The sequence below is a fragment of the Cadophora gregata genome (assembly GCF_030347475.1).
Source record: "Cadophora gregata isolate MNR1 chromosome Unknown scaffold_6, whole genome shotgun sequence".
NCBI classification, from domain to species: domain Eukaryota; kingdom Fungi; phylum Ascomycota; class Leotiomycetes; order Helotiales; family Ploettnerulaceae; genus Cadophora; species Cadophora gregata.
Window position 1 is genome coordinate 1,162,920 of NW_026695929.1, and position 23,342 is coordinate 1,186,261.

The 23,342-nt window shown below is 47.5% G+C and overlaps 9 protein-coding genes across 10 annotated transcripts; 3 read left to right on the forward strand and 6 right to left on the reverse strand.

The window, feature by feature from the left end:
- Positions 1-168: 168 nt before the first annotated feature.
- ONS95_012223 (uncharacterized protein) lies at positions 169-685 on the forward strand (the record flags this gene model as incomplete). The annotated part of the gene is made up of 2 exons (XM_058505843.1): positions 169-240; positions 356-685. 2 exons carry the CDS (start codon positions 169-171, stop codon positions 683-685), a joined length of 402 nt encoding a protein of 133 aa, XP_058358366.1.
- Positions 686-796: 111 nt separating this feature from the next.
- Positions 797-1,141, forward strand: ABCC11 (ATP-binding cassette sub- C member 11; the record flags this gene model as incomplete). Its single annotated transcript, XM_058505844.1, has 1 exon — positions 797-1,141. The coding sequence occupies one exon, from the start codon at positions 797-799 to the stop codon at positions 1,139-1,141; it is 345 nt and encodes a 114-aa protein (XP_058358367.1).
- Positions 1,142-2,003: 862 nt separating this feature from the next.
- On the reverse strand, positions 2,004-3,220 carry ONS95_012225 (uncharacterized protein). Its single transcript, XM_058505845.1, has 3 exons — positions 2,888-3,220; positions 2,607-2,833; positions 2,004-2,555 (listed from the first exon to the last, which is right to left on the reverse strand). The coding sequence occupies exons 1-3, from the start codon at positions 3,039-3,041 to the stop codon at positions 2,133-2,135; spliced, it is 804 nt and encodes a 267-aa protein (XP_058358368.1). The 5' UTR covers positions 3,042-3,220; the 3' UTR covers positions 2,004-2,132.
- A 3,088-nt stretch (positions 3,221-6,308) lies between these two features.
- Positions 6,309-8,253, reverse strand: ONS95_012226 (uncharacterized protein; the record flags this gene model as incomplete). Its single annotated transcript, XM_058505846.1, has 2 exons — positions 6,309-6,925; positions 6,981-8,253. The coding sequence occupies 2 exons, from the start codon at positions 8,251-8,253 to the stop codon at positions 6,309-6,311; spliced, it is 1,890 nt and encodes a 629-aa protein (XP_058358369.1).
- Positions 8,254-9,698: 1,445 nt separating this feature from the next.
- On the reverse strand, positions 9,699-11,702 carry ONS95_012227 (uncharacterized protein; the record flags this gene model as incomplete). The annotated part of the gene is made up of 3 exons (XM_058505847.1): positions 9,699-9,876; positions 9,932-11,553; positions 11,616-11,702. 3 exons carry the CDS (start codon positions 11,700-11,702, stop codon positions 9,699-9,701), a joined length of 1,887 nt encoding a protein of 628 aa, XP_058358370.1.
- A 482-nt stretch (positions 11,703-12,184) lies between these two features.
- On the reverse strand, positions 12,185-14,217 carry UAP1 (UDP-N-acetylglucosamine pyrophosphorylase). Its single transcript, XM_058505848.1, has 2 exons — positions 12,623-14,217; positions 12,185-12,571 (listed from the first exon to the last, which is right to left on the reverse strand). The coding sequence occupies exons 1-2, from the start codon at positions 14,078-14,080 to the stop codon at positions 12,497-12,499; spliced, it is 1,533 nt and encodes a 510-aa protein (XP_058358371.1). The 5' UTR covers positions 14,081-14,217; the 3' UTR covers positions 12,185-12,496.
- Positions 14,218-15,085: 868 nt separating this feature from the next.
- ONS95_012229 (uncharacterized protein) lies at positions 15,086-17,356 on the forward strand. 2 transcript variants are annotated; one of them, XM_058505849.1, is made up of 5 exons: positions 15,086-15,716; positions 15,765-16,104; positions 16,156-16,553; positions 16,627-16,751; positions 16,864-17,356. In XM_058505849.1, the coding sequence occupies exons 1-5, from the start codon at positions 15,471-15,473 to the stop codon at positions 17,225-17,227; spliced, it is 1,473 nt and encodes a 490-aa protein (XP_058358372.1). In that variant the 5' UTR covers positions 15,086-15,470; the 3' UTR covers positions 17,228-17,356. The 2 variants fall into 2 exon arrangements, with proteins under 2 accessions (XP_058358372.1, XP_058358373.1); XM_058505850.1 differs by having other exon boundaries at positions 15,086-15,413; positions 15,464-16,104.
- On the reverse strand, positions 17,355-18,798 carry ONS95_012230 (uncharacterized protein; the record flags this gene model as incomplete). The annotated part of the gene is made up of 2 exons (XM_058505851.1): positions 18,488-18,798; positions 17,355-18,431 (listed from the first exon to the last, which is right to left on the reverse strand). The coding sequence occupies exons 1-2, from the start codon at positions 18,683-18,685 to the stop codon at positions 17,355-17,357; spliced, it is 1,275 nt and encodes a 424-aa protein (XP_058358374.1). The 5' UTR covers positions 18,686-18,798.
- A 2,968-nt stretch (positions 18,799-21,766) lies between these two features.
- Positions 21,767-23,237, reverse strand: TIM22 (Mitochondrial import inner membrane translocase subunit tim22). The gene is made up of 3 exons (XM_058505852.1): positions 22,702-23,237; positions 22,524-22,619; positions 21,767-22,466 (listed from the first exon to the last, which is right to left on the reverse strand). The coding sequence occupies exons 1-3, from the start codon at positions 22,840-22,842 to the stop codon at positions 22,119-22,121; spliced, it is 585 nt and encodes a 194-aa protein (XP_058358375.1). The 5' UTR covers positions 22,843-23,237; the 3' UTR covers positions 21,767-22,118.
- Positions 23,238-23,342: the final 105 nt, after the last annotated feature.

Genomic DNA, 23,342 nt, shown 5'->3' on the forward strand with positions numbered 1-23,342 from the left:
CAAAGACCTTTCTATCTACTCTACTGTATTCAGAGATGGTTATCGCTTGTCGTCGACCTAATGGTGGCTGTACTTGCCGTTCTTCTGGTTGCATTAATCGTCAAATCTCGACACAGTATAGACACTGGATTGGTTGGAGTTGCCTTGATCAATATTATGTCTTTCAGTATGATCCTTACTGTTGTTGTTCAACATTGGACCATGATTGAAACATCAGTCGGAGCGGTTTCTCGGATTCAAGTATGCCCGGCTTTTCGTTATGCTCATTGTCTTGCATCGCATCCACTCCTTCAGTCCTAGCCTGGTTGCTTTACGCTGTCCAGAAACAAAAAGTAGATCTGAAATTGTATTCTAGTCATTTGTCAAAAGCACGAGCTCGGAGAACCTCCCTGGAGAAAACCAGCATGTCTGTCCAGACTGGCCGTCAAAGGGCAGGATCCAAATCTCTAATGTTTCCGCCACTTATTCTGAAGATCTCAAACCAGCGCTTCAACAAGTCAGCATCTCCATCACTGCAGGCCAGAAACTTGGCGTCTGCGGCCCGTCTGGTTCTGGCAAGTCCTCTTTTGTCGCATTGCTCTTCCACATGTTAAACATTCAGAACGGCACAATCACAATCGACGAGGTGGAAATCTCACAAATTCCACGACATACACTCCGAGAACATTTATCCGTCATGCCATAAGAGCCGATCTTCCTCAAAGGGACCATCAGACAGAATCTTGATCCCCTGGATATGGCAAGCGATCTGGACGTTGAAAATATATTACAGAAAGTTGGGCTGTGGACTGTCATCATGGAAGCTGTTAGCCTGAATGTCATTATGCAGCCAGAATACCTACTGCCCCATGGCGAGCGCCAGCTCTTTTGCCTGGCTAGAGCTATGCTGCGATCTTCTAAAGTTCTCGTCATTGATGAAGCGACAGCGAGCGTTGATTTGCGGACTGATCAACTCATCCAGAACCTTATATGTGAGCATTTCAAGGACTGTACTATAATCGCCGTAGCCCATAGGCTACAGAATATCAGGCATTATGACAAGATTGTGGTATTTGAGAATGGGAAGATTGTGGAGTATGGGGAGCCGGGTGTGTTACTGACTGATGAAGGCGGCAGGTTCAAGGCATTGTGGGATTCTTGAAGTGGCTTCCTTTGAGAGTATAGGAAACTCATACAGCCATTAAAACTTTGCTTTTGTAAAAGACAGACTCTGGATATCGTAGAGACGAAACCAATTACGCTCGTTTCAGGAAAGGGCCCTACATCACGGTCAATTGCTACAGATTACGGCTTAGTATCATTTGAATCTACATCATCCGTCGAACGCACTCCCATTTTGAAACTTCTTGACACAGGATACATTTGAGAATGCGTAATCTGATTTCCGGTATGTGGAGCGTCCCCTAGTTCTCACTTTTCAGTAGATTGTTGCTTGCTTCTAGTCAAAGCGACAACGATCGATGTGCTTCGGTCCACGTCAAAGGCACTCAAAGGTCGTTATATTCTCAGCTTAATACCTCATTAGGCTTTAGATCTCGAGTTTGAAGCCCTCTCTAGAATGAAACGATTCTTCGTATCTAATGTTATATATGAGATACACTGTACAGGAAGGCAGGGACTTATGCAAAACATGAGAATACTCCCTTTATTCTTGGGTCTGACAATGGAGTCTCTAAGACAGATCTTCGCTAGGGGGTTCTGACTAGTAGAATAGACAGGATTTCCTGTTCGGCAAATGGATTTTGAAGTCCGAATCTGCGGTAATTGGACTCGTGCGCTTTTCAGAGTACTCGGCAGGCCCTATAAGATATACTCTACCTGAATATTCAGGTCTTAACGTCTGTGATCTCTTGCATAACGATACTTTAAGATTGTAAATATAGTGCTTTAAAGCTTGTTTACCCTGTTTATATTCTTTTGATCGTGATCTAAAGACTGCACAGAGCTTTTACCCTGTTACTTAGCGGACCTATTGTCAGACCTAAGAATAAAGGGAGTAGTATAGCGAACGTTGAGTACTGTTATAAGTTTCAGAAGAAACTTTTACAAATAGAAAGTAATTATCCCGCAGACCTTCTCAGTCCATCTCAGTTCCCCTATCATCTAGGATATCACACTACTCTACCAATTCCTTAGATACCAATGGCATGACTCCATACCATCTGCTCTACCCTGGCGCTATATGCACTGACTCCTAATAAAGCCTTCATTTGGGAGTCACTAATCTCCAATACCTTGCCAGCGACCCACCATCTCAAACCTTCACTGCAAGGCGGGGTCGTCAAGCTACCCTTATACGTCCAGAAGTTCTTCAGGCTTCCAACCTCTTTCAAAGCGAGTGACATGTCGAGTTGGTCAACTTGTGTGCGATTGCTAGAGCCGTGATGCGGTACCTGAGAGACAAATTGTGCGAAGAAGGGAGATGATTTGGAGGAGGGATTGATTCTGAGTCCAATTACGCCTCTTGGTATACCAGAAGCATCACCGTGGACAAGATGAATCTCAGCACGAGTTCGGACATTGTTTATGAGATGTTCGGACGGGATGTGTGTATGCTAGAGCAGTCAGTAAGGAGTTCAATTGTGCAGAATAGAATCAAGCAGTACCCAAGAGAGCAGATAGACGGTCTCCTCGTCGAATTTGAAAGATGGGTTGGCAGAAAAGTCAACCCCATTGCTTTTGTTCAATGAGAAGCTTGGACCAAATCCCCAGTTAAATAATGTCCCAGAGGCAGGAGCCGAGTAAGCGAATGATGGGATATGGGTTTTCGAGAAAGAGCCCGAGGGCAGGTTGATGGGGGATTGAGTGGTGCCGGTAAGGCAGATAGTATCATCTGGATACGTTAGGGGACAGTAATTTACACATTTCGAGGAAGGATTACTGTCACTGGCAACTCCCCAAGTATTCGAGGCTGCGTATGTCCAGCCACTGGGACCATCTGCACGTTTCGCGAGACCATCTGTAGCACGAGTATTATAATCGTGTTGGGGGCATGCGAGAACTGAAGTCACAGCCGCAAGTACAGCAAGGGTACGGAGCATGATCGTAAAGGATTGCCAAAACGGTAAAGAATGTGTAGGGTGTGATTAAGGCAGTGAAGAGATGTATCAGGCTGCGTCAACATCATGCAGCGTTTGTGAGATATTCAAAGCTACTTATGTGCACAGTACCGTCTCATGGCCCCTCGGAGACATGGAAGGTGGAGCAGTTTCAAGTCTTGGAAGTTGGAACTCGTCTGCGTGAACAACAGAATCTGTTTATTTCACTTGCTCGGGTAGTATCGAGGGGGGGCCTGAGCAGGTTCACCTGTCTTGGGACTCTTGGCGAAATAACGCGACAGATGTTGCCTAGGGTATCTCCTAGATGGTACGCTGACAGCGAGAATAGTGTTGAGTCAAAATGCTAAGTTACATTTCGCTCTCTTATGCTGGTCATTATTTTATGGAGAAAATCCACTTCCTGGCTCGGCATATCCGAACATCAACAAATCCCGTGAAGCGAGATGACTCGGCAGCATAAATAGACGGAAGTCATCAAGTCGGACACCGATGCCAAGTTGGAGAAACATCGTTATCAACAAGCTCAATTCGTCTAAAGTTCAATTCTGACCAGTAAGGTTCAGCAGAATCTCACCCCTAACTCTAACTTTAACTTTGTTGCTCAAAAGCGAAGTCTTGGATCGTTGTCAAGGTTAATACATGGTAAATACCGGACCAAGATGTCCGTTCGCGCTGGCCAAGCCCTCCAAGCATCCGTGTCAGCTGTTAAATTATTGATGGATTCTGACAGTGCCGGACTCCGTCCAGTTAAGCCTTGTCTTCAGACGAAACTTTATTTCAACCTGAGTAAGGGTTTTGGAGGGTTCATCACCCGCCAAGATGAGTCCTTGCAAAGCACTGCAAGAAAATTGCAAATTGATCCCTGTACTCGTAAGAGCCCGCCTCTTTGTACTCCCTTGCTTGAGAGCTGTGCCTGCAAACAATCTTCACCAGTACCATGAGGAGAAGATTAATGAACTCGTTCAGCTGCAGTCACACGCCTAAGTTGGTGAGAGAATCTGTTCTACCGAACTAAAAGGAGTCATGTGAGAGCCTCCCAGGTATGACGGATGTGTGACTTGGGCGAAGACCTTGGGTGCACACATGCGGAAGGAGAGACCAATTTAAATCTCAGTGAATGAGAAATGTCGATTATTTACAATGAAATGGGCCAGCGTTGCCAAGAGATAATTCTCATCACGCGTGCTGGAGTACGTAATTTACGTTAATTACTCATAAGGAGGTACAATTTCCAAGTATGGGGCCTCAAACTCTTGTTTACACTCGCCAAGTCTATCAGACGGAATGAGGGGCTGATTACCGGAACATGAAGGATGGGGAGTCATAGACGGACGACCAACTTGCTAATTATCTAGAAGCGTTGAGAAGGAAGACTGGTGGAAGTAAGCAACGGCGGCTGCTAATAATCCCCATGATGGTGCATTGCAAGCTTGCGAGTGATGAAGGGCTTCAAAACATGGTTCTTGTTTGGCGAAGATACAGCTTTGTGGTATTAGAGATGGGCGTTTCCAAAGGACGCGTGGACACTAAGCTAATCTCCAGAGTAAAACTTGGCCAAATACTCAAGTACCTATCTTTTAAACGTCTGTCTCTCTACTAGTCGCATGTCTCTCCGTTGATGAGCATCTGACAGGCGAAGTTGAGCTGCTTGGAAGCTGCGGAAATGCAGATCAATCGAAGGAATGAATCGAAGGTAACATGAAAGCACACAGTTTTCTACTTTGAGACAAAGATCTATGAATATTACATGACTTCTTAGTTTAACAACTAAAGAGCTTCTGCCTTTCAAAAGCTCTGAGTACATCCATCTCTCAGTTCATCTAACAATTGAGGCGGCAAAGTGCGCAATCTCCTCCTCTGCCTCTGGATGCCCAATACATTCAACTGGTAAATCCTGTATATGTCCCAGTTTATTATCACTATGCTTATAAACCTCAAAGCAATATTAAGTCTCTATTTTAAGATTTGTTACACTCTATTCCTATGAAATATAATTGAGATGGTAACTTTGTAAGATTGTAGTTAAGTCACATGTTAATTACTTAGTAACAACTTTGTATACTTATAACACAACCTTGGATAAATAAACATGTATTCTTTCCAAGAAGTGTGAGGATACCTGACTATATAATAGGTACTCAGAAATCTTTCCGAATCAATTTCGACTTTGTGTCCCCAAGTAGCAAAATCATGAGGTAGTCCTCCAGGACCACTTCTAAAGAAACTATATTGCAGGATCCTATGGACCAACAAAAATGTTAATTTGTTGAACCGTTCCAAAATGACGTCGTTCAACGGCCCATTCCTCTATCGAGTTCATCAGTCCAAGTATCCCCGTTCAGATGTCTAGCAATTCCCAGATCTCTCCAAAGGTTACTTCCTGGGAGCATTGAAGCTTTCAAGGAGTTGGCTTCATATTAGAAATGGCCGCAAATTGTTTCGATTGATGATGCTTCTCTCACATACTACATGCGGATACCATGGGCAACTGAAACGAAGACAGCTAATTGATGCAAATAGACATGAGGGGGGGTGGGGGGGCGTTCTCGGAACTCATTTCAGGTATACCGCTGTATTCAATTGCGACCCATATTAATAACACGCCAGAATCGACTCGATTGTATATGGGTCGTTTCACCAGAGTCGACTTGTGAAGGGATTACCCAAGCATGACCAACTTAGCCGACTTCTCATACACTTATCGTTGCTGGTATCAAAACCCCCATGAATGATCTAAAAGTCAAGAGTGAATACGAAAAGTGATGTTTTTAATTTTTACTACCTATCCATCTTAACCATCGCGTATCATTCCGCCCTTCCCCTCTATTGACCCTTGATTGCCACTGATCACCGCTCTTCAATGGCTTTCCTACCAACATAAGGAAGGGACAAAGACGTAATCCACTTCCACCAGCATTCATGTGCTCATCGCCGATGTTGAAAGGGCGAATCGATCAGAAAGGTTTTGATTGAGAGCGAATTCCAAGAAATGAAACTCAACGCTGTGCTATGGACGCATCCTTCTGCTCTACTGTGGAAAGAATCGATTAAGGAGTAGGAACTATTTGGAATAATGTAGTACGGAGAGTTCGTCCATCAGCCACATCGTGGAAATGCATGCAAGACTGAAAGAGAGATGGCAAGCTCAGACTAAGCGGTGCACGCAATGCCGACCAATGGCCCCGAATGCAGGCGGAGACATTCCTCCAAACTGGAGGCCATGGACGAACAGCCGTCATTCGCCTCATACTATTGAGAAGCACGAGAAGAGCGAGAACCTCGAGAACGTCGAGCACCAGAGGATGTAGAAATCGAAGCCACAGTGTTATTAAAACATGCCGCAGCAGCGTTCAGGTTCTCATTGCTGATACCCGGCATGACACTACCTCGAACGAAAACAGCTTCTTCAACCTTCCGTAAGCGCTCTGCAATAATCTTGTTCCGCTCACGGTCCAACTGACCAACTGCCCACCCTTGCACCTTGGCAGGAACGCTCAAATTGTCGGGTAGGTATTTGATATCCCAGTCTGTAAAGCCGAGATCGTAGAATGGGAGGACGTGGTACAGTTGCCGCATAGTGAAGGGCATGCGTTGGGTGGCGGGAACACGGAGGATGATACTGAGGTTGTGAAGGCTCTTAAAGGTGTGGATATAGTCGACCAGCGTCTTCAGCAAGATGAAGTTGGAGGAGTTCTGGGCTGGGCCAGCGGGTGGTGTAATGGTGAATTGAGCGACAGGTCCTGCGCCAAGCATTGGAGCCAGATTGGCGGGATTCTTGGATGGAGGAAAGGCAAGTGTCACGGTCAAGCGCTTAGCATAGAAGGAAACCTCAGGACCGAGCGTTTTGAGAACATCGAGCGAAGAGACTATAGTGACTGATGAGTCTACGAGTATGCATAGAGAGAATCCTCAACGGCTTACCTTCACTTTTAGATGCAACGCTTGCAAATGGCTTCCCAGGAACATCCGAGGCCTCGTTTGCAACATTTAGGACCTTAAACTCCATGCTTTCGTTTGAATCCTCCACATCTGTAATCGTAGACCTGTTCCTGTTCTTGCTCTTCCCCTTCTTTCCCTTCAACTCCTCAATTTTAGCACCAGGCTCGGTGGTAGCTAACCCAGTTCGCTCCTCTGGAGCTTTCATCTGAACAAGAATATCAATGGAATTCGTTGTGAGGAAGCCTTCCTTCTCGTCCGCCGTCATTGCCCTGAACTCCTCGACGAAATTGTACTTTGATGAGTCAAAGTCATCGTGGAATGATTGGTATGGGATGCCGTTGGGGAGCTGGCGCTCGGTTATGCGAACGTGGTTGCGAGTTATGCCATCAGCTGTAACGAGAATATCCTTCTTGCCTCGGTCCTTGCGAGCAAGAAATTCCCCCAGTGGCCGTCGGCCGAGAGTTTGAACATGGCGTGCAGGCTGAGCGGCGAGCATAACTGGATTGCGTGGCCCACGCGGCACAGAATCGTACGAATGAACAGGCGATGGACCTGGGCTTGGAGTATGTGTTCTACTCAAACCGCCAATATGCCCTGGAGGTGTTGGGTAACGACCATTGTTACCAGCCAATTGGGCGTGGCAATGGCTCTGCTGGGCATGTCCACCTTGACTTCTAGAATGACCACTATATCCGCCATTGTTGCCTGGAAAATATCCTCCGTGACATCTTGCAGCATGGCCACCATATCCATGACTTGGGGAGCCGCGAATATCCTGCAACAGATTCTGAATTTTCTCATAGCCAGGAGTTGGCGGAGTTGGGAGGCCTGCGGGTTCTGCGTGGTAAATGGGCTTGGTAATTGGCTTTGGAGAGGGTGTGACAGGCACGAACGATAGAGATGCAGCAGACAGTCTGGAGATCGCTGAAGCAGCTTCAGTAGGAGACGTGGCAGGAAGAACAGTTGGTTCGCCGTTGGGGGTGATCAAGGTTTCGTTTTTGAAAGTCTTGAATGGAAGTCCGGGAAGCTGAACACCCCCTGAGGTTTCGGTGATGCGGAGATTGTTGATGTCCTTCCTCAGCTCTTTTTCTGGACTGGGCTCACCAAAGCCTGGATCGGAGAGGAATGATCCTGAACCGGCGCTGTGACGGGTAGCTGGAGTCTTTGGCGACAGATTGTTTGAAGATGTGTTCGAAGCATCTCGCTGAAGACCCGCATGAGAGCTCTGGGACCCTCTCTTGTGTTTCTTGCCCATGTTGATATTTCCTCTTGTTGTTTAGATGGTATTTTGAGGAAGGACAATACCAAACCTGTTGCTATCCAAAGTAATGGTTCAGATTGTGCGACTGTAAGGGGGTGTTGAAAAGTCTGAGGAGGTCTGTACGTGTTCTACTTGAAGTTGTGATTTCAAGAGGGCAAGTTAAGCAAGGTGATTAAGAGGTGGGTAAGTCAACAGGCATTGCGTCAGATCCTTGTAGGTATTAGACAGAATGAACCGAGAAAGTTGACTGGCGGTATTGATATCCAAAAAAGAGATGTAATTGGCGGAGGGCAGTCGAGTTTGTGAGAGTTGATGATGGGAGATGAGTCCTGGAGGAGAGTCAAGTCAGCAGGTTTTGATGGATCTTTTGTTGGGATTTTTCGCTCAAATGTGAATGGACTGTTACCTCGTAGGCTTTAGCTATTTCCAATATCCCGACCGTCAGGCACCAAATTCAATTTCTTCCTTTTCACTTTTGCCAATCCCCCAGGTGAAAGGGAAAATCATTTAGAGAAGCCCGTGTAGGCGTTCAATAGGCTGATAGATGCACTCAGATAGAATACAGTGGCTTCAAGTCACAGATATCGTGGTAGTGGCGGTCCTCGAGGCGTAACTGCTGTGCGTGGTGTATGTATCATGTGAAAATAGTCGGCTGCGAGATATATTCGCAAGTGTCGTTTCCTGACCAGACCTGCGCTAGCATACCAACCTACTCAACAGCGGAAATGGAGAGCTAGAAATTGAATCCCCAGTGATTAGGACTTGATAAGTCGACCATTACAAGCAGTCCAAACCCTCTCAAATGTTGTGAAAAGGCAGAGTATATAGAAGACACGAGTAATGCCAGCTCGAGCGGTAGGTATGCTTGTCAGCAACCTGAAATGGACTTGTAGGACTACGATCTTTGTTGCAATGCTTCTTTGAGTGGAAAAGTAAGCCAATAATATACTAGTCACCCAAAAAGCGTCTAAGCAAGCTTCTGCAAGCAGAGACGTGTCTGCAATTTCCATACAGGAGATGTGTGCTTTCGTTGACTAACGAGCTCCAATACTACGACGATGGTCACTCATTTAAGGGGTAATGACTGATCATTGTGAAGGCGAATTTCTAAGGAGTGATAAAGACACCGACAGCTTCAAGGAGCACTTGTCAAATCAGAAGGCCAGTAACTTCACGACAACAAGGAGAGCGGTGAATTAAGCTGAACGTGAACCCTCAGTCAGACTAGCCTTTGACATAGATGAGCAAATTAAAGCAAAATATGAATCAGGACATAAAGAAAAGACTGATATATAACGTCAATGATTGCAACTTGAGGCACAAAAAGTGCTGCAAATGATCTTTGCATATACCTGGTATTCAGCTCCGCCGATCACACCTAGGTCAGTCCCGAAATCCAACGCCCCTATCCATCCGAAATCTTTTCCATAGCCAAATTTCTACCCCCAAAGTGCGTCTTTCGCCCAACGATTTCCTGCGATGGGCGGTGGCGAGAGGAGGACAGAAGACCAAGTTTCGACACCGTCAACGAATAGTCTAAACTTCAGGATGCTTTGATCGCTGCTCGTGTTCTCAATTGTGACGGATCCGAGCTTAGAGTTACCGTCGGGAATGTATCTGCATGCTGTCAATATGCTGCTTGGCTCAGCTACATTGGCGACAAGGGGCTTACTTCATCATCACGTCCTCACTGTCAGTTTCCTTATACGTCCGTACTGGCAAGTAGAATTGACTCAACGGGCTTGTCGAGAATTCGTGAACCGTAGAACTAATCGGCCACTTTCCATCAGACGGGGGCGGGAACGCTGTTGCTGCGAATTCGTGCCTGTCGCCTGAAAGAACCACGACTCCGACACCACCCCGAAGTCCTACATCCCACATTGCTTCCAGAATAGTCTGTCGCTCACTGAGGTATCCAGCCCATGTATCGAGGCTGTTGACTTTCCAGTTCTTGGTGAATGGAATGCTGGATGCGATGATTTTCCATTTCACACCCTTGGGCTCAGCTTTCCTGAGGAAAGTGAGGAGATCATCTAATTGTTCGGCGCCCAGCATCGATTTCTTGGTGCTATTGACAGAAAGCCCACTAGATGAGTCACGATACTTTCGTGTGTCCGTCATGAAAAATGAAGCTGGCCCTTGAGAAAATTCGAAATATGTTGCCGCTTTCCTGGGAAGTCCGTAACCACCCGCTGCACGAGCTCGAGGTGGGTTAACAGCTGTTTGATAGTGATGCCATGGATCGGCAGCTGCATTGTAAACGCCTGTTGTGTTTCTATCCCAGTCATTGGCGATTTCGTGGTCGTCCAGAACATGGATCCAACTCAGATTTTGACCCACAGCTGGCCAATCAGGAGAGCCATAGACTTGTCGGTACTCTCTCCTGTAGTCTTCTACAGATGTACCAAATCGCTTCGGCACATCGATATATATGAAGTCTCCGAGAAATAACATGAACTGAGCACCTCCAGGGATGGACGTGATGACCCTTTCCATATGTTTGAAGCCCGGGATTGCTAGTGCATGGTCAAATGGGCTATAAGGAAATCGAGGCTTGATACAGCTGGACGTCAAAAATGTGAAATCTCCATGCTCGGATAATTTCCCCGGGCTTGGCGGAACAGTGAAGAATCCAGTGTGATTATTCGATGTAGTCCATTGGTAAGTCTTGTGAGGTTGGCTGGGAAGCGGAAACGAAACAACTCCCGTGTAGTCTGTTTCGTTGCTCAAGGTTTGGATGATTCCTGCTGTCTGCCATACGGGATCTTCATATGGCGTGGATTGCCTAGCAAGTCGGTACGAGACGAAGATCGGAAGCTGTGAAGCGTTTGGTTCTCGGATCAACAGATTGGCCTCGGTAGGAGAAACATAACCCATTCGTGCAAAAGATAGGTCGGTCTCCGGATGGTAGACCTTTGCTCGATACAGCAAATCTGTCACAGCCAGCACTAATGCAGCATTAATTAAAAATGTAGCCAGCGAAAGAAGTGTAGAGACCGGATCTGGGAGCCCAGTCAACAGCGTCCGCCATGGACTAGGCTGTTTTGTCTCCAACACAATCGTTTCGTCTATCTCAATTTCCTCTTCGATTTCCGTAGGCTTGTCTCTTGTTGGCAGATTCGAGGAGTGAGCAGCGGTCGAAGCAAGTGTGGGTGGTTGTTCCTCGAATTCTGTCTCTGTAACTGTGACTTTGATATCGTCTTCTAGTACATTGTATTTTGGCTGGGTCAAGAAACTCGAAATGAAGGAGGGTATGTATATCGCTAATGCGGTATAAATGATGGGTGGAAGGTGCTGCAGAGTTGTCAGGCTCCGACTTAATCCAATTCTTGATCTGGGAGATGGAGTACACGTACATGGCCTGGTATCCAACGTAAAAAGACATAGGCGCCAATTCGTAGAGCCACAGAGCTCATGAAAGTGACTTTGTCCTGCAGAGTCATGGTTGATTCTTCCCCGCCGACGCGTGAAGGGAAGGGAATGTTTAGATTATGGCGGCAGCAGAGGCTGGAGAGCAGAAAGTAGAAGCTGGTATACAGCAGAGTCCACGTCCATCACCAAGACATCCATACCTTAAGGGAGGGCATAATCACATGTCGTCATACTTGCTGGGGTTACCTAAGGTAAGCATGTGGGTACGTACCTACCTTAGGCGCCCGACCTTGCTGCATTGGACTGTAGTGACTGAACTGTAACGGAAGGTCATTGGCTGATCTGATCTGGATTGATCCGATCCGGACCTCGAGTGGCTCCATGGTTGTGGCTAGAAGACCAGTACGCGCCACATCTAATTCATATTAGGCAAGGTAGACCACAAGCAAGTTCGGGCTTGCCCCAATTCAGCCACGCCCCTGCCATCCCTGTTTGTCCTTCACGAGACGGCCTAAGAAACAAGACAACCTGGAAGCTGCCACAGAGACTGTATCGAGAATATCAGCCCTTCTGGGGATTGCTCATTTACTTGAGGGAACTTAGTTGAAGGACGAAGAAGAAACTTCGAGCCCAATAACCATCTATCTATGTGACCCACGGTCGGTATGATGTTGGAAGGATAGCCCGTTTCCAGACTAGAACATTAGATATGCCCCAATATCCCTCGTGAATGCACGAAGAACATCCAGTGGCTCCACAGTTGTGACAAGGTTGTCCGGAGAATATCCTCGACCAAAATATGCTGGCATTGATATCATCTATTTATAACAAAACAGTACTTTTGGAACGTAGTCTTCGTCACCGCTCACTTCAACTCCTTCTCCAACACAGCAGGAGCCGTGACAGTCTGATCTTTCAGCTTTTCTAAACCTTCTCCACCCTGTGGAATGATTAGTTTTGGTAACAGGGGCAAAATACAAAGAGTACATACGTAGCTGATCAATGGCGAGATCTCAATTCCATCATCGCTGCGTTCGCTGACGACAGTGGCACCAGCAGCCTGTGCCCATCTCTTGCCTTGGTCCATAATGTCCTTCTTACTGGTGTCTGGATCGTCTTCACCAGTGCCTCTAGCGTTCTTCAGAGGCGAGAACTCATCCTCACGCTTAACTTCCATACAAGCGAATTGCTTGAGCTCAAGCATCGGGAAGCAATCGAATACGAACTGCTCCAACTTGATCCCGTTGGGCTTCTCCGGCTTGATAGTAGTCCCCTTGTTGGTGTCAACATATGGGATCTTCTTGCGAGCAACGTGGTGAGGTAGCTTGTGTACCCAAGCAGGAATAGTATCGAGAAAGCGATATGAGTAGTAATGGTTAACAATGTTGGCGGCTCTGAACTTGAGAACATCAGGTTGCTTTGCATCTTTGGCTTCAGCAGTCTCCTTATCTATCTCAGAGTACTCGACGACATCTGGTTTGCCATTCTTCAGGAGAATGAGACCAACGGACTCTGTTGCGTTGCGTTTTCGGACGACCTTCGTGGCGATATCGACATCCTTCGAGGCGGCAAATCCAATAAATACTGGATCCGCGACCTTTACCAGGCAGTTATCCACACAGTAAGCATGAATGTGCTGAATACCTCGCTTTTCCATATCAGTCTTGACATCAGATTTGACCAATGCCTCGTAGATACCTCCATTGCCATCCGGAGCAACCGTCACCCTTCCCTTACTCTCCAACAGAATCTTGCCATCATTCGAGATACAAGGTAAGACTCCCTGCTCGAAAAACATGACATTCTTCTCGTCCAACCCAAAATAGTTGTGCTCCCGGAAGTATTTCTCGGTAGGTCCCCTCGTAGGTCCACTGGTCATCACATACCACGGCACCACCACCTCTCCCTCCCCGCTTTTCTTACGTGCCAATCGCTGGACTTTCCGAATTCGCTCTGCCTGGATCTGAAAAAGGGATTTTTCGGACGGCAGACCGATGTTGAAGCAGCCCTTGGGATCTGAACTTCCCAATCGTGTTCCTTGTCCTCCTGCCATGAGCACCACAGCAACTTTGTTTTGTGCAATCAAATCCAGTCCTGATTGGTACCACCTTTCGATGTCTTCGGCCTTGGAATCGAGGATACTGGCTGTTGCAGAGTCTGGGAGGGGTTCGAGCCCCGATTCTTGGTTGGCATCTTTTGTCTGTGCAGGAGGGTTAAGGGCTCTGTCTGTGATGGTGTTTATTCTCGCTGGGTCGAAGGAGGATAGTTGTTCGAATAGTGCAGCCTTCTCCGGTACATTCAGCTCATCGTAGAAAGCAAATACCTGTTCCTGCTTTGCCTTTGTGTATCTGTCCTTCAGGTCTTGAAGATCCGCAGGGCTGGGTTCTCTGGCGGCCTCCTCCTTGTCATCTCCAGCGATCTTATGCAGAACGTTCTTAACGGCTTCCATGATGACTTATTGGATTGGATTGGATTTGCAAGGTTGGTTTGAGAAACTTTGAAGTAGAATTGGGTGCGAGCAAATGGGTCTGGCAGCGAGTATGTGTTCAATACGAGGTTGGTTGGTTGTACGAGTAGTGTTGTAGTGGCTGAATGGCTGTGGCTGGAGTAAATTTACGTGTTGGCGCCACAATTACAGTAATCATCGTCAGTCTGAGCTTGCCCCCGTCTGGTGCAGGCAGGTTCCAGCTCCCAGATTACCTTAAGGTAAATCTAGACGCCCCGCCCCAACTCAGATGAGAGTTCAAGGTACTGTTCCATCTTGGACCTGAGGATGTCGGCCTCTCTAATCCCGCGCGGATGTGGAACTGGAGCGTGGGATATCTCTTGATTGATTCTAAACTAAGCACGAGCCCGCCATGTCTAGGTAGGCATTGCCAATAAATCTCCCTGCATCATACTGCTTCGGCAAACAGCCATCTGCGACAAGAAACCTTGTGGAAGTTTGGGAACATCTTCACAAATGTACTGCTCACTTCTCATCCTGATAATTGGAGTACCTAATACTGGTAGAATTGGTGACATAGCAGGTCCAGAACACAAGCAGGTGCCGTACGTCTGATATCTGATTAATCTGATAAATGTAGCCGAACAGCTTTGACTGAATGTCAGTGGCATCGCTTAATACTGTATAGGTACTGTACGTCCTCACTCGTACTCCTTTCCCCCCCCCCCCCCCCCCCCCCCCCCCCGGCTTGAATGTTAAATGTGAACTTTTGCGGGTCGGAGGCCTAGATTTCAAGTACTGAATGGTCAGAGGCCCTGAATACAGCCAGAAGCACGAGCCAGAATTAGGCCTGTTATAATAGCAAGGGTGCCTTTAGAAGGTTCGAGAGACACCTGAGCCTTACTTAAGGCTGATTCTCTACTGAATTATTGGATAGACACCCCTAGTAGCTACCCACACGAGGTCCAGTTTTCTACACATTTAATATTCAAGCCGGGGGGGGGGGGGGGGGGGGAGAGTACTGGACTGTACCCCGCATTGTGAAAGGGGGGTGAAGTGGGGTATGTTTGGCGCTGCTTACATATCCCCTCGACTTCACTTGGCCTGGACCAAAGCTGACGGCTGGACAGCGAGCTCTGGCCACCGCTTTTTATAAGCACTGCGACATGGAGCGATCCTGTCGGGTCAGACAGAGATGTGGATTACTTGATACATTCTGGTAGCCGCAGCTTATTGGCACACGGTATGGAAAATCGACCATGCCTGCACATCGTGGACGTGATAATTTACGTCATCTCCAAAGGCAACGCGATGAGAGACTGCAATTCGGGGTCTGGTGGGGTTGCCATCAATGTAGCTTCGACTGACAGCTTACGATATTTAAAGCCTATAGATGCTCGCCAGAAGTTTTCGAGTACCACCGTCGACAAGATCATTGGCTAAATACCTCATTACAAAAACATCACAAGCAACAAGCTCCAGCTTCCAGGAGTGGCGAGGACTATTAATGTCTAAATACAACATGGCTTCACCAAGCAAGATCCACCTGACACCTGAGAATACTGGTTATTTCAAGTTCAAGACTCAAGACTCTGAGACCGCCGCCAAAATTTCTGAGCTTCTCCAGGAGAATCACGAGGTGACTGCTCCTGTACAATACGTGAAGAAACAACTAAAGCTAGGCTAGCAACACCATATCTTCTTCAACCATGAAGGATTTCACAATCATATTGTCCATCATCTACTCAGTCTTTACGGTGTCGGGGCCTCAGCCCAAGTCATTGAGAAGCACTACAAAAACAATGCGTCCTACCAACGCCCCCCCGTGCCGCTGGAGCAGCGCGTGGTGCAGGACATGAGCAATCCCGACCATTTTCAGAAATACCTTGGAGATGAGAAGTACTATCATGACTTTCTTGTTTTCTTTCAAAATGAGATGGAAAGCAGAGGCTTCGAAAAAGTACTTGACGATTATTTGTTTGCTGGGAATGAAAAGGCTGATGATTTGCTGGGAAGGATGTACGGGGGTATGTCTTGACATCTTATGCACGTCCTTGGATCGTAATTAAAGTGTGCAGGTTTCTTCCATCCCATAATCCACCTAGGATTTGGTCTCGAGTTCCAGCAACCAGCAATCATTGCGGAAGCCTTGGCCCAAGCAGCAGTCCACGACAACTGGACAGGCAAATACCTCCTTCGTACTGAAGCAGCAGCTAAATCTAACCCCAATCTCTCACTTGACACCAAACTTGTAGACCTACTCGATGAAATATATGCCGACAACAAGCTGGCTAACTCGGCTCACATCGATGATGCCAATAAAGTCCGCGATGGAGTTCTCGTTCGTGCCCCAGAGGAAATGATTCGGATTGCGAGCAAGTGGGTAGTTACACCCGAGACGCTGGGCAAAAAGACAGCTGAGATGACGAACGCTGCCATCTTCTTTACGGTTGCTGCTCAGAGACCCCCAAAGCAGGTAGGCATCAGCATTAAGATCCCTCCTGTAGCCTCATTGATAGACGTAACAGCTGATATGGTAACTCGTACAGGTCAAATTCGACTTCTTCTACATGCACTGCACCAACACTTCAATATTCTACCCCACTTTCAACTCGATTACTTTCCTGAGTGCTGCGAACAAGGTCAGATTGCTGCAATGGAAAGCCTATGTCGAGTAAGTCCACCCCACTCTCCTGCAAATATGTCCTCCCCCCCCCCCCCCCCCCCCCCAACCAAAAAAAACGAATGGTGGGAAATGATGAAACACGACTAAGTCATACCACCAGTCTTGCACTCTACACATCGCGAGGCACAGCAGCTCTCCATCTTTCCGAAATCTCTCTTTACACGCCCAAAAAGCTCGAGGCCGGGGACGCAGAATGGGAGGGCATTTTCCAGCGTCTGACCGAGTTTGCTGACGATGGCCATGCCGTTAAATTTGGTAGAGCCGTTGCGAATGCCGAGAGGTTGTGTCAGCCATATGAGAAGGCTGGAGAGGGAGTTGGAGTCCTCCATAGTTTCATGTGGCAGAAGATCGGTAACATGATTGTTGACAGCGTTGAGGATACGGGAGCTACTTGGGCAAGGAATGTTGGGTGGGCTGAGGCTTGGAAAGACTACGAGGATCGTCCGAGGATGTCGCAGCTGTGAATTGGATTTGTCAGATGACAAGTCGCCCCATACTGTAGTGTCATTTTTCTTCATTTCGTTCTCGCGCGAGTGTTTGGGTACATAGTTGGTCGTTGACATAATCTGGAATATCAATTATGTTATAAAATCACCTCAGGCCATCCCAAAAGGCTACACTCTGTCCCAAACCGATTACAGTCAACGAATTGTCAGCAATACCTTCTCCCTCCTCTGAAATCGCCGCTTGCGCAAACGCCACGCGATCTCCCTCATCGTCCATCAATATAGCCGCAGCGCTCTGAAAAGGAGCACCAAATGTACACCCACCGAGCTCCAGATTGAACAAGCAGATATCCTGCGTACTTTGAGGATCGATGAGGCCCCTCGCATAATTTCTTAACGGAACACTGATATCCACAGTCTGACCACAGACACCAGCGAAGGTATACTTTATATGAAAGTCTTGGGGAATGGATTCACAGCTCCCGTTGAACGCAACGATACCGGCGCCATTGTAATTAAGAAGTTGCCCGCCGGTGGCGTTAAAGAAAAGTTCTTCAAGCCCACTGCCGTAAGCGAATGGAAGGTAATCAGCATGAGCGCCCGAGTCGACAAGGCACTTATAATCGTTATCCGGGACGAACGTCTGGCCACCGATGGTGATGTTTGGCTTGGCGACGTAGACGCCAACGTCGTACTCTGCAACCACGTTCTCAACTTCCACCAGTGGACCGGTGTATTTTGAAGTATCAACTGCGCCAAACAAAATGCCTCCGGTAAGGTCACCGAGGGCTCCCAGGTGCTTGTCAAACCACATGAAAACAGTTTTTGATGCGATTTGTCCACTTTCAAAAAGGTTCTGACGGAATGAAGGGCCGTTTGTTTTGGTTGCATTATAATATGACAAACCCAGGATCCCTTCATCGTATGGCGGGGGGACACAAGATCCGTTGTCGCCAAGCTTGAAGAGCCCAAAATTCTCAAGTGCGAACTGAACATTTGGAATGGGTCCGTTGCCTCCTACTGCCATGATCGTGTCGTTAGCATACTGACTTCCGCTGACGATTTTGGCGTTTCCAGCATAGGCATACCCAGAAGTATGGTTGCTGAGTATGGAATTGGGCGATACAGCTGGGTCGTAGCTAACTGGGACCTTGGCGTTGCAGGGTCCTGTAACTCCTAGATATGGCGATCCCCAGTTCACAGTGGCATCCGGTGACCAGACCTGTGCAATTGTTGTTAGTAAATGCGCTGTGGAAACAATTTTTGGTAGCTGCATACCCAGAAATTTGCGCTGCCAGAATCCATTACTACTCTGACGGGCTTGGCTGCTGGTGCAGTGCCAAATGTGATGTCGGCTGTCACACGGGAGTCGGGGCCATATTCAAACTCAACGGGCATGTAATGATAGGAAGTGCTTTTGACCGCAAGAGCTCCAGTGACGCCGAGAGCGACTGTTGTGGAAAGAGAAGAACGCATAGTTTTGAAGTGACTGGGTGTAAAGGTTGCAATAGGCCCTGGAAACGATCAGCTCAAGTGACTGGTTGATCACAATTAAGTCTATGGAAGGACAGGTTGTTTATATATTCTATGCTCCCATCATTCTTAATCAACAGCAAAAGGTCCAATTCCCAGTGGCGTTCATGCTGATGCTTGTGGGTCTTCCTAATTAGCAACAAACTTTCATGATCTCATCGGCCAGCTCTGAGCTCCTCGGAGTCCTCGTATAGCCAAGCGAGATGACAAGAATATGCAGATCAGCTCAATACGAAGGCCTAGCAGACAAACAAAGCTTATTTTCAGTCCAGTACGCCATGCAGACAAGCTAGGAGATAGTTGGAATAGGGGAATGAATTTTGAAGGGGCCGAGGGTTACCAATCCCAAAACAACTGTTATGTCCCTGCTGGAATATCCCCAGGAAGCCAGGTCAGGGTGCAGCTTGAAGGGATACTGGAACAGTGGAAAGCTAGCTTTTGTGGATGAGCAGTTTATCGTCTGATGTGTGTGAGAATTTCGTCCTTGCTGTTTCGTTCCTGGCGGATGCTAGAAAGAGAGGAGGGAGAATTCTCTTCGATCGGGATTTAGGAGGCTTGTTTGGGCGGCGCCATGGATAAGCGACACTGACTTTGCAGCTCGCCTTTTCGACTCTACTGTAAGTCCGAGGCACAAGGAGGGCCGAATCGTGACCCACACTACCTCTTCGTGCTTTAGCAAATAAGGTTGAGCACACGATGTTCTTATATCCTTATCTTGTGACTACAGCTTTGCTATTTTCTCTCGCATTTGGACGACGTTGAGCAACAAATGGCAAGCAAGATATATAGGTACGTACGGATCGTGTCGAGTCTGTAATGCACGTTGATTACCGTAGTAGACATACCTAATCGGGCTCTATCCCCTCAACTTACCCCCTCAACTGCCGTAAGGTATCAAACACACCTGTAGCGAGACTATAATAAAGCGAAGAACGCTGAAATTCGTTGCCGTTTAGGCAGCCTTAGCGCCTCGCTTCAGCGCCGTGCCCTGGAAAAGTGTGTTTTCGGCAGTTAAGGGGTTATCATAAAGGAGCGACTCAGGACTCAGGAGCCGTAGGCTCTTCGCGCCTTATCAATTAGCTTCTGTTCGATTCAGTGTCACCAGTGAACCTTGCGATGCTCTCCAGTGATCCCTATGTGCCTTGAAGTCGCCTCAGCGTGCTACGGAGCTAGTGATCATAACAGAATCATTGAGTCTGAATTGGAAGTACCCAATAGGCGGACAAACCGACGACCAGCTGATCACGACACCATCCATCTACGCCTACTACTTAAGACTGCTGCGGGAAATGCACTGAGCGACAAATTGACTGATACAAGTCTTCCTGGATATGAGGTAAATTTACATGGCAAGAACATCAGCCAGGAACAGTGGAGAGTACTCACAGCACCCGATCCAAATAATGAGGATCTGTTGATGGCTGGGCTCATTCCCTGGAGTCAGCGACATTATTAACTCAGGCCATGCTAGTTCAATTTCATTCAGAAGTAGTGTTTCGGCTGTGATGAGCAAGCTCGCACGGAGGCTACAATCGTCCGCAGTCTCGGATAGCCTTCCAGATTAACTCGGTCAGCACACTTGGATTGGTCCATCCGGCCACTTGCTTTATACAAACACAAGCACGAATCTGCAGTCTATGGTGAAGGGCGCCACAGACCCCAAGCGGCCTGCAGCTTCTATTTGCAAGCGTGGTGTGTATCCCAAACAACTCTAAGCATATCACAACATCCCAAATATGTTACCCATTAGCAAGTTCAAGGCAGTTCATTGAGCTAAGGCGTATAACTAGGAATTCAAAGCTTGAAAGTGTAAGGATCAATACTAATTTTGGATTTATCCACGGAAATGTCACGTCTACCTGTGTCACCAAATTGCACAATATTGATTACCTCCCTCGACAACCACGACATCTAGTAGTAGTAGTAGCAGCAGTTTGGTGTCGCTGACTCTCTGGGGGTGTATTGAAGCCATAGTAACATCACCGATTTCGTTCTCAAATGCGGCAAATCGGGCTCATTTCGTGCGAATCTAATTACTTTCAAAGTTGAGTCTGTCAGTGGCGGCAAAATGAATGATCTCATAGCCGAAATTGGAGCTACACTGTATGTGATTAAATAACATGCGATTTACTGGCGCCCTGCCAGTCGTTCAATATTCTAACATGGTCGTTCGCCATCCTTGGGACCACAGGGGCAAAAAGTTTCCTCCAATCAAACCTGCAGCGAGCCATATCTTAAAGGTGGTTCTGAGCATATGCTCGATAGACCAGATGGAGATAATTTTGCAGGCTATTCAATCTCTTACATGTACATTGTTAACCGAGCAAAGAGTTCCAGAATATAACCCAAGCTACGTTTTTGGTCTGTTCTGCCAGCATATTGGTGTGCTGGTCATTGTCGCATCCAAAGACAGCAGGCTCGCAGCGATTTCATTCCAAATTCCGAACCAGTCAGCTGTACGTCACTGCCGTCTGACCAACTTTTGTCTTTCCAGAGCAAGATTCTTCAATCTCATCTGGCGACGTCTGGAATCTTCGGTAATCCTTCATACCAACTCAACGCCACCGCTCCATACATGGTATCTCTCAGCACGCAATAGGGCGGCTGGCTTTATGATGTATCTTGCCGCGTAGGCCTGGTATTGCAGATCGTGGCTCTCGAGACGATCCGGAACGAAATGGCGTTTCTGAGAGAAAACATTCCAGCACTCGTGCGAAAATTCCTGTATTCCCCTCCATGGTTACACTTCTCCACCATAATTGGCTATAGAGTTCTGAATCAGTCCTGGGATGGATCAATCTTGTGCTGTACTCGGAATTTTGAGGAACCGCAATAGAATGGTAGCATATCGCAGAGTTTCTGTGTATATATGGATGCTGAAATTTGTTCCTTTATGTGCATTTGTGCTGCACATATATGGATATCGCAGATGTCGAGTCTCCATAGCTTAGATTCTGAACTGAAGAAGAAAGCAATATATGGTCGATCGACCATATAAATAGACATGATTCAATGGATCCAAGGGCGTAGAACTGGAAGGTGAAATCTGGTTATTCTGTCAGTGAGTCAGAATCATGGTAAAGATTGTTTAGTTGAGATTGTGAAATTACAAGAAACTTCTTCTCGGTCGGTGAGATCATGATTCAACGACGCCTCTCTATCAGACATCATCCCTATAGTATCCAGATAACCGAGAGCGGAGCCGGTATACGACTTGCTAGTACATCCCCATAACGCCTTGCAATGCCGGCCGGCAAACCAAAATGCACATATATAAGTATCACAAAACCTTATCAAAGGTCCATCCTCATCCTAATCTATTGAGCAGCACTCGTACCTTCTCTGCCAGAAGCAAAATTCGGCTCTTCCCTATCACCTAATCAACCTCACTCGGCCTCCTCATATACGCATCAATAGCCGCTGAAAACGCCGCGAAGCCCGCACAACCCAACGCAGCAGCTTGTGGACCAGCAGGGGCAGCCAAAACGCCTCCTGTAATACACCCCGCGAGTACTCCATTCGCAAGATCGTTCTTCGCGCGAAAGCCCTCAATACAACACTCTGTTCCCGCAAATATAGCACCAACCTTGCCAAAGTTCTTCGCGGAGGAGAAAGAGCGCGCTCCCATATCGCGAAGCCCAGCTTTGAGTTGTTCTCGGAGTGGAAGGGAGGCGACCGTTGCGCCGGCAGAGCCAGGTGTATGGAGGGGAGTATCGTATTGCATCTAAACGTTGTCAGTGCGAAGGGCTTCATGCCGGGAGGTGATGAGATGAACACTTACAGAGGCCATGAAAAGACCAAAGGCTCCGCCGAGGGCGAACCCCATTACGCCCGAGACGGCAGTTTTACCAGGGCAAGACTCCATCAGAGCTTGCATCTGTGAAGATATGTGTTAGTTTGTGCTTCAGTCTGTGATCATACATGTGTAAGGAGACCCAGCCGAGTCTTTTTATCCTTGCCTTAGCCCCAAAGTCTTTCATACCAAACCCCGACAGCTTCCTACGCGAATTAATCGCGTACTTAAGCTGGATAAAAACCCACGCCTTTGCTAGTAGAGCCCTCCCTTGGTTTCGAGTCCCGAACTTCGAATTCCAGCACATCAGCAGCTCCAACTACGCAGTTACAAGTCGGAACGCCATCCCAGCCTCTTGCTCACATCTCTTCCCATTCAACCCATCAGATGTAGCCGAGCCCCATTTCTCCTTTCCCAAAGCCCATAATCTTCAGAATAACGCGAGTTGGGAAAATCTGTCTCACAAACCTACACTTTTGACCACAGCCTTGGCCTGCTCATCTTGCGTATCGCTCTGATATCCTCCGCCCACGCCTCCAGGTGTCCACATTGGTCCGTTCATGATCGCGCCGAATTACCTCGAAGCCGACCGTAGAGAGCCGGGAGTGGAAAGCTGAGAGTAAGAAGGGTGTGTCTTTGGTTCGACTTCGCTCCGTGGTAGCTGCTGAAGTACAATACAGCAATGAATACGAGATAGAGAATGAGTGAGGTTTAAGGTTAGGTAGGCTCGAGCCGGCGAGATTTTTAGTGGCGAGGCTGTGGCGAGGTGGCCCGTGCATGTGGCTGACGAGGCTGCATTTCCCGATT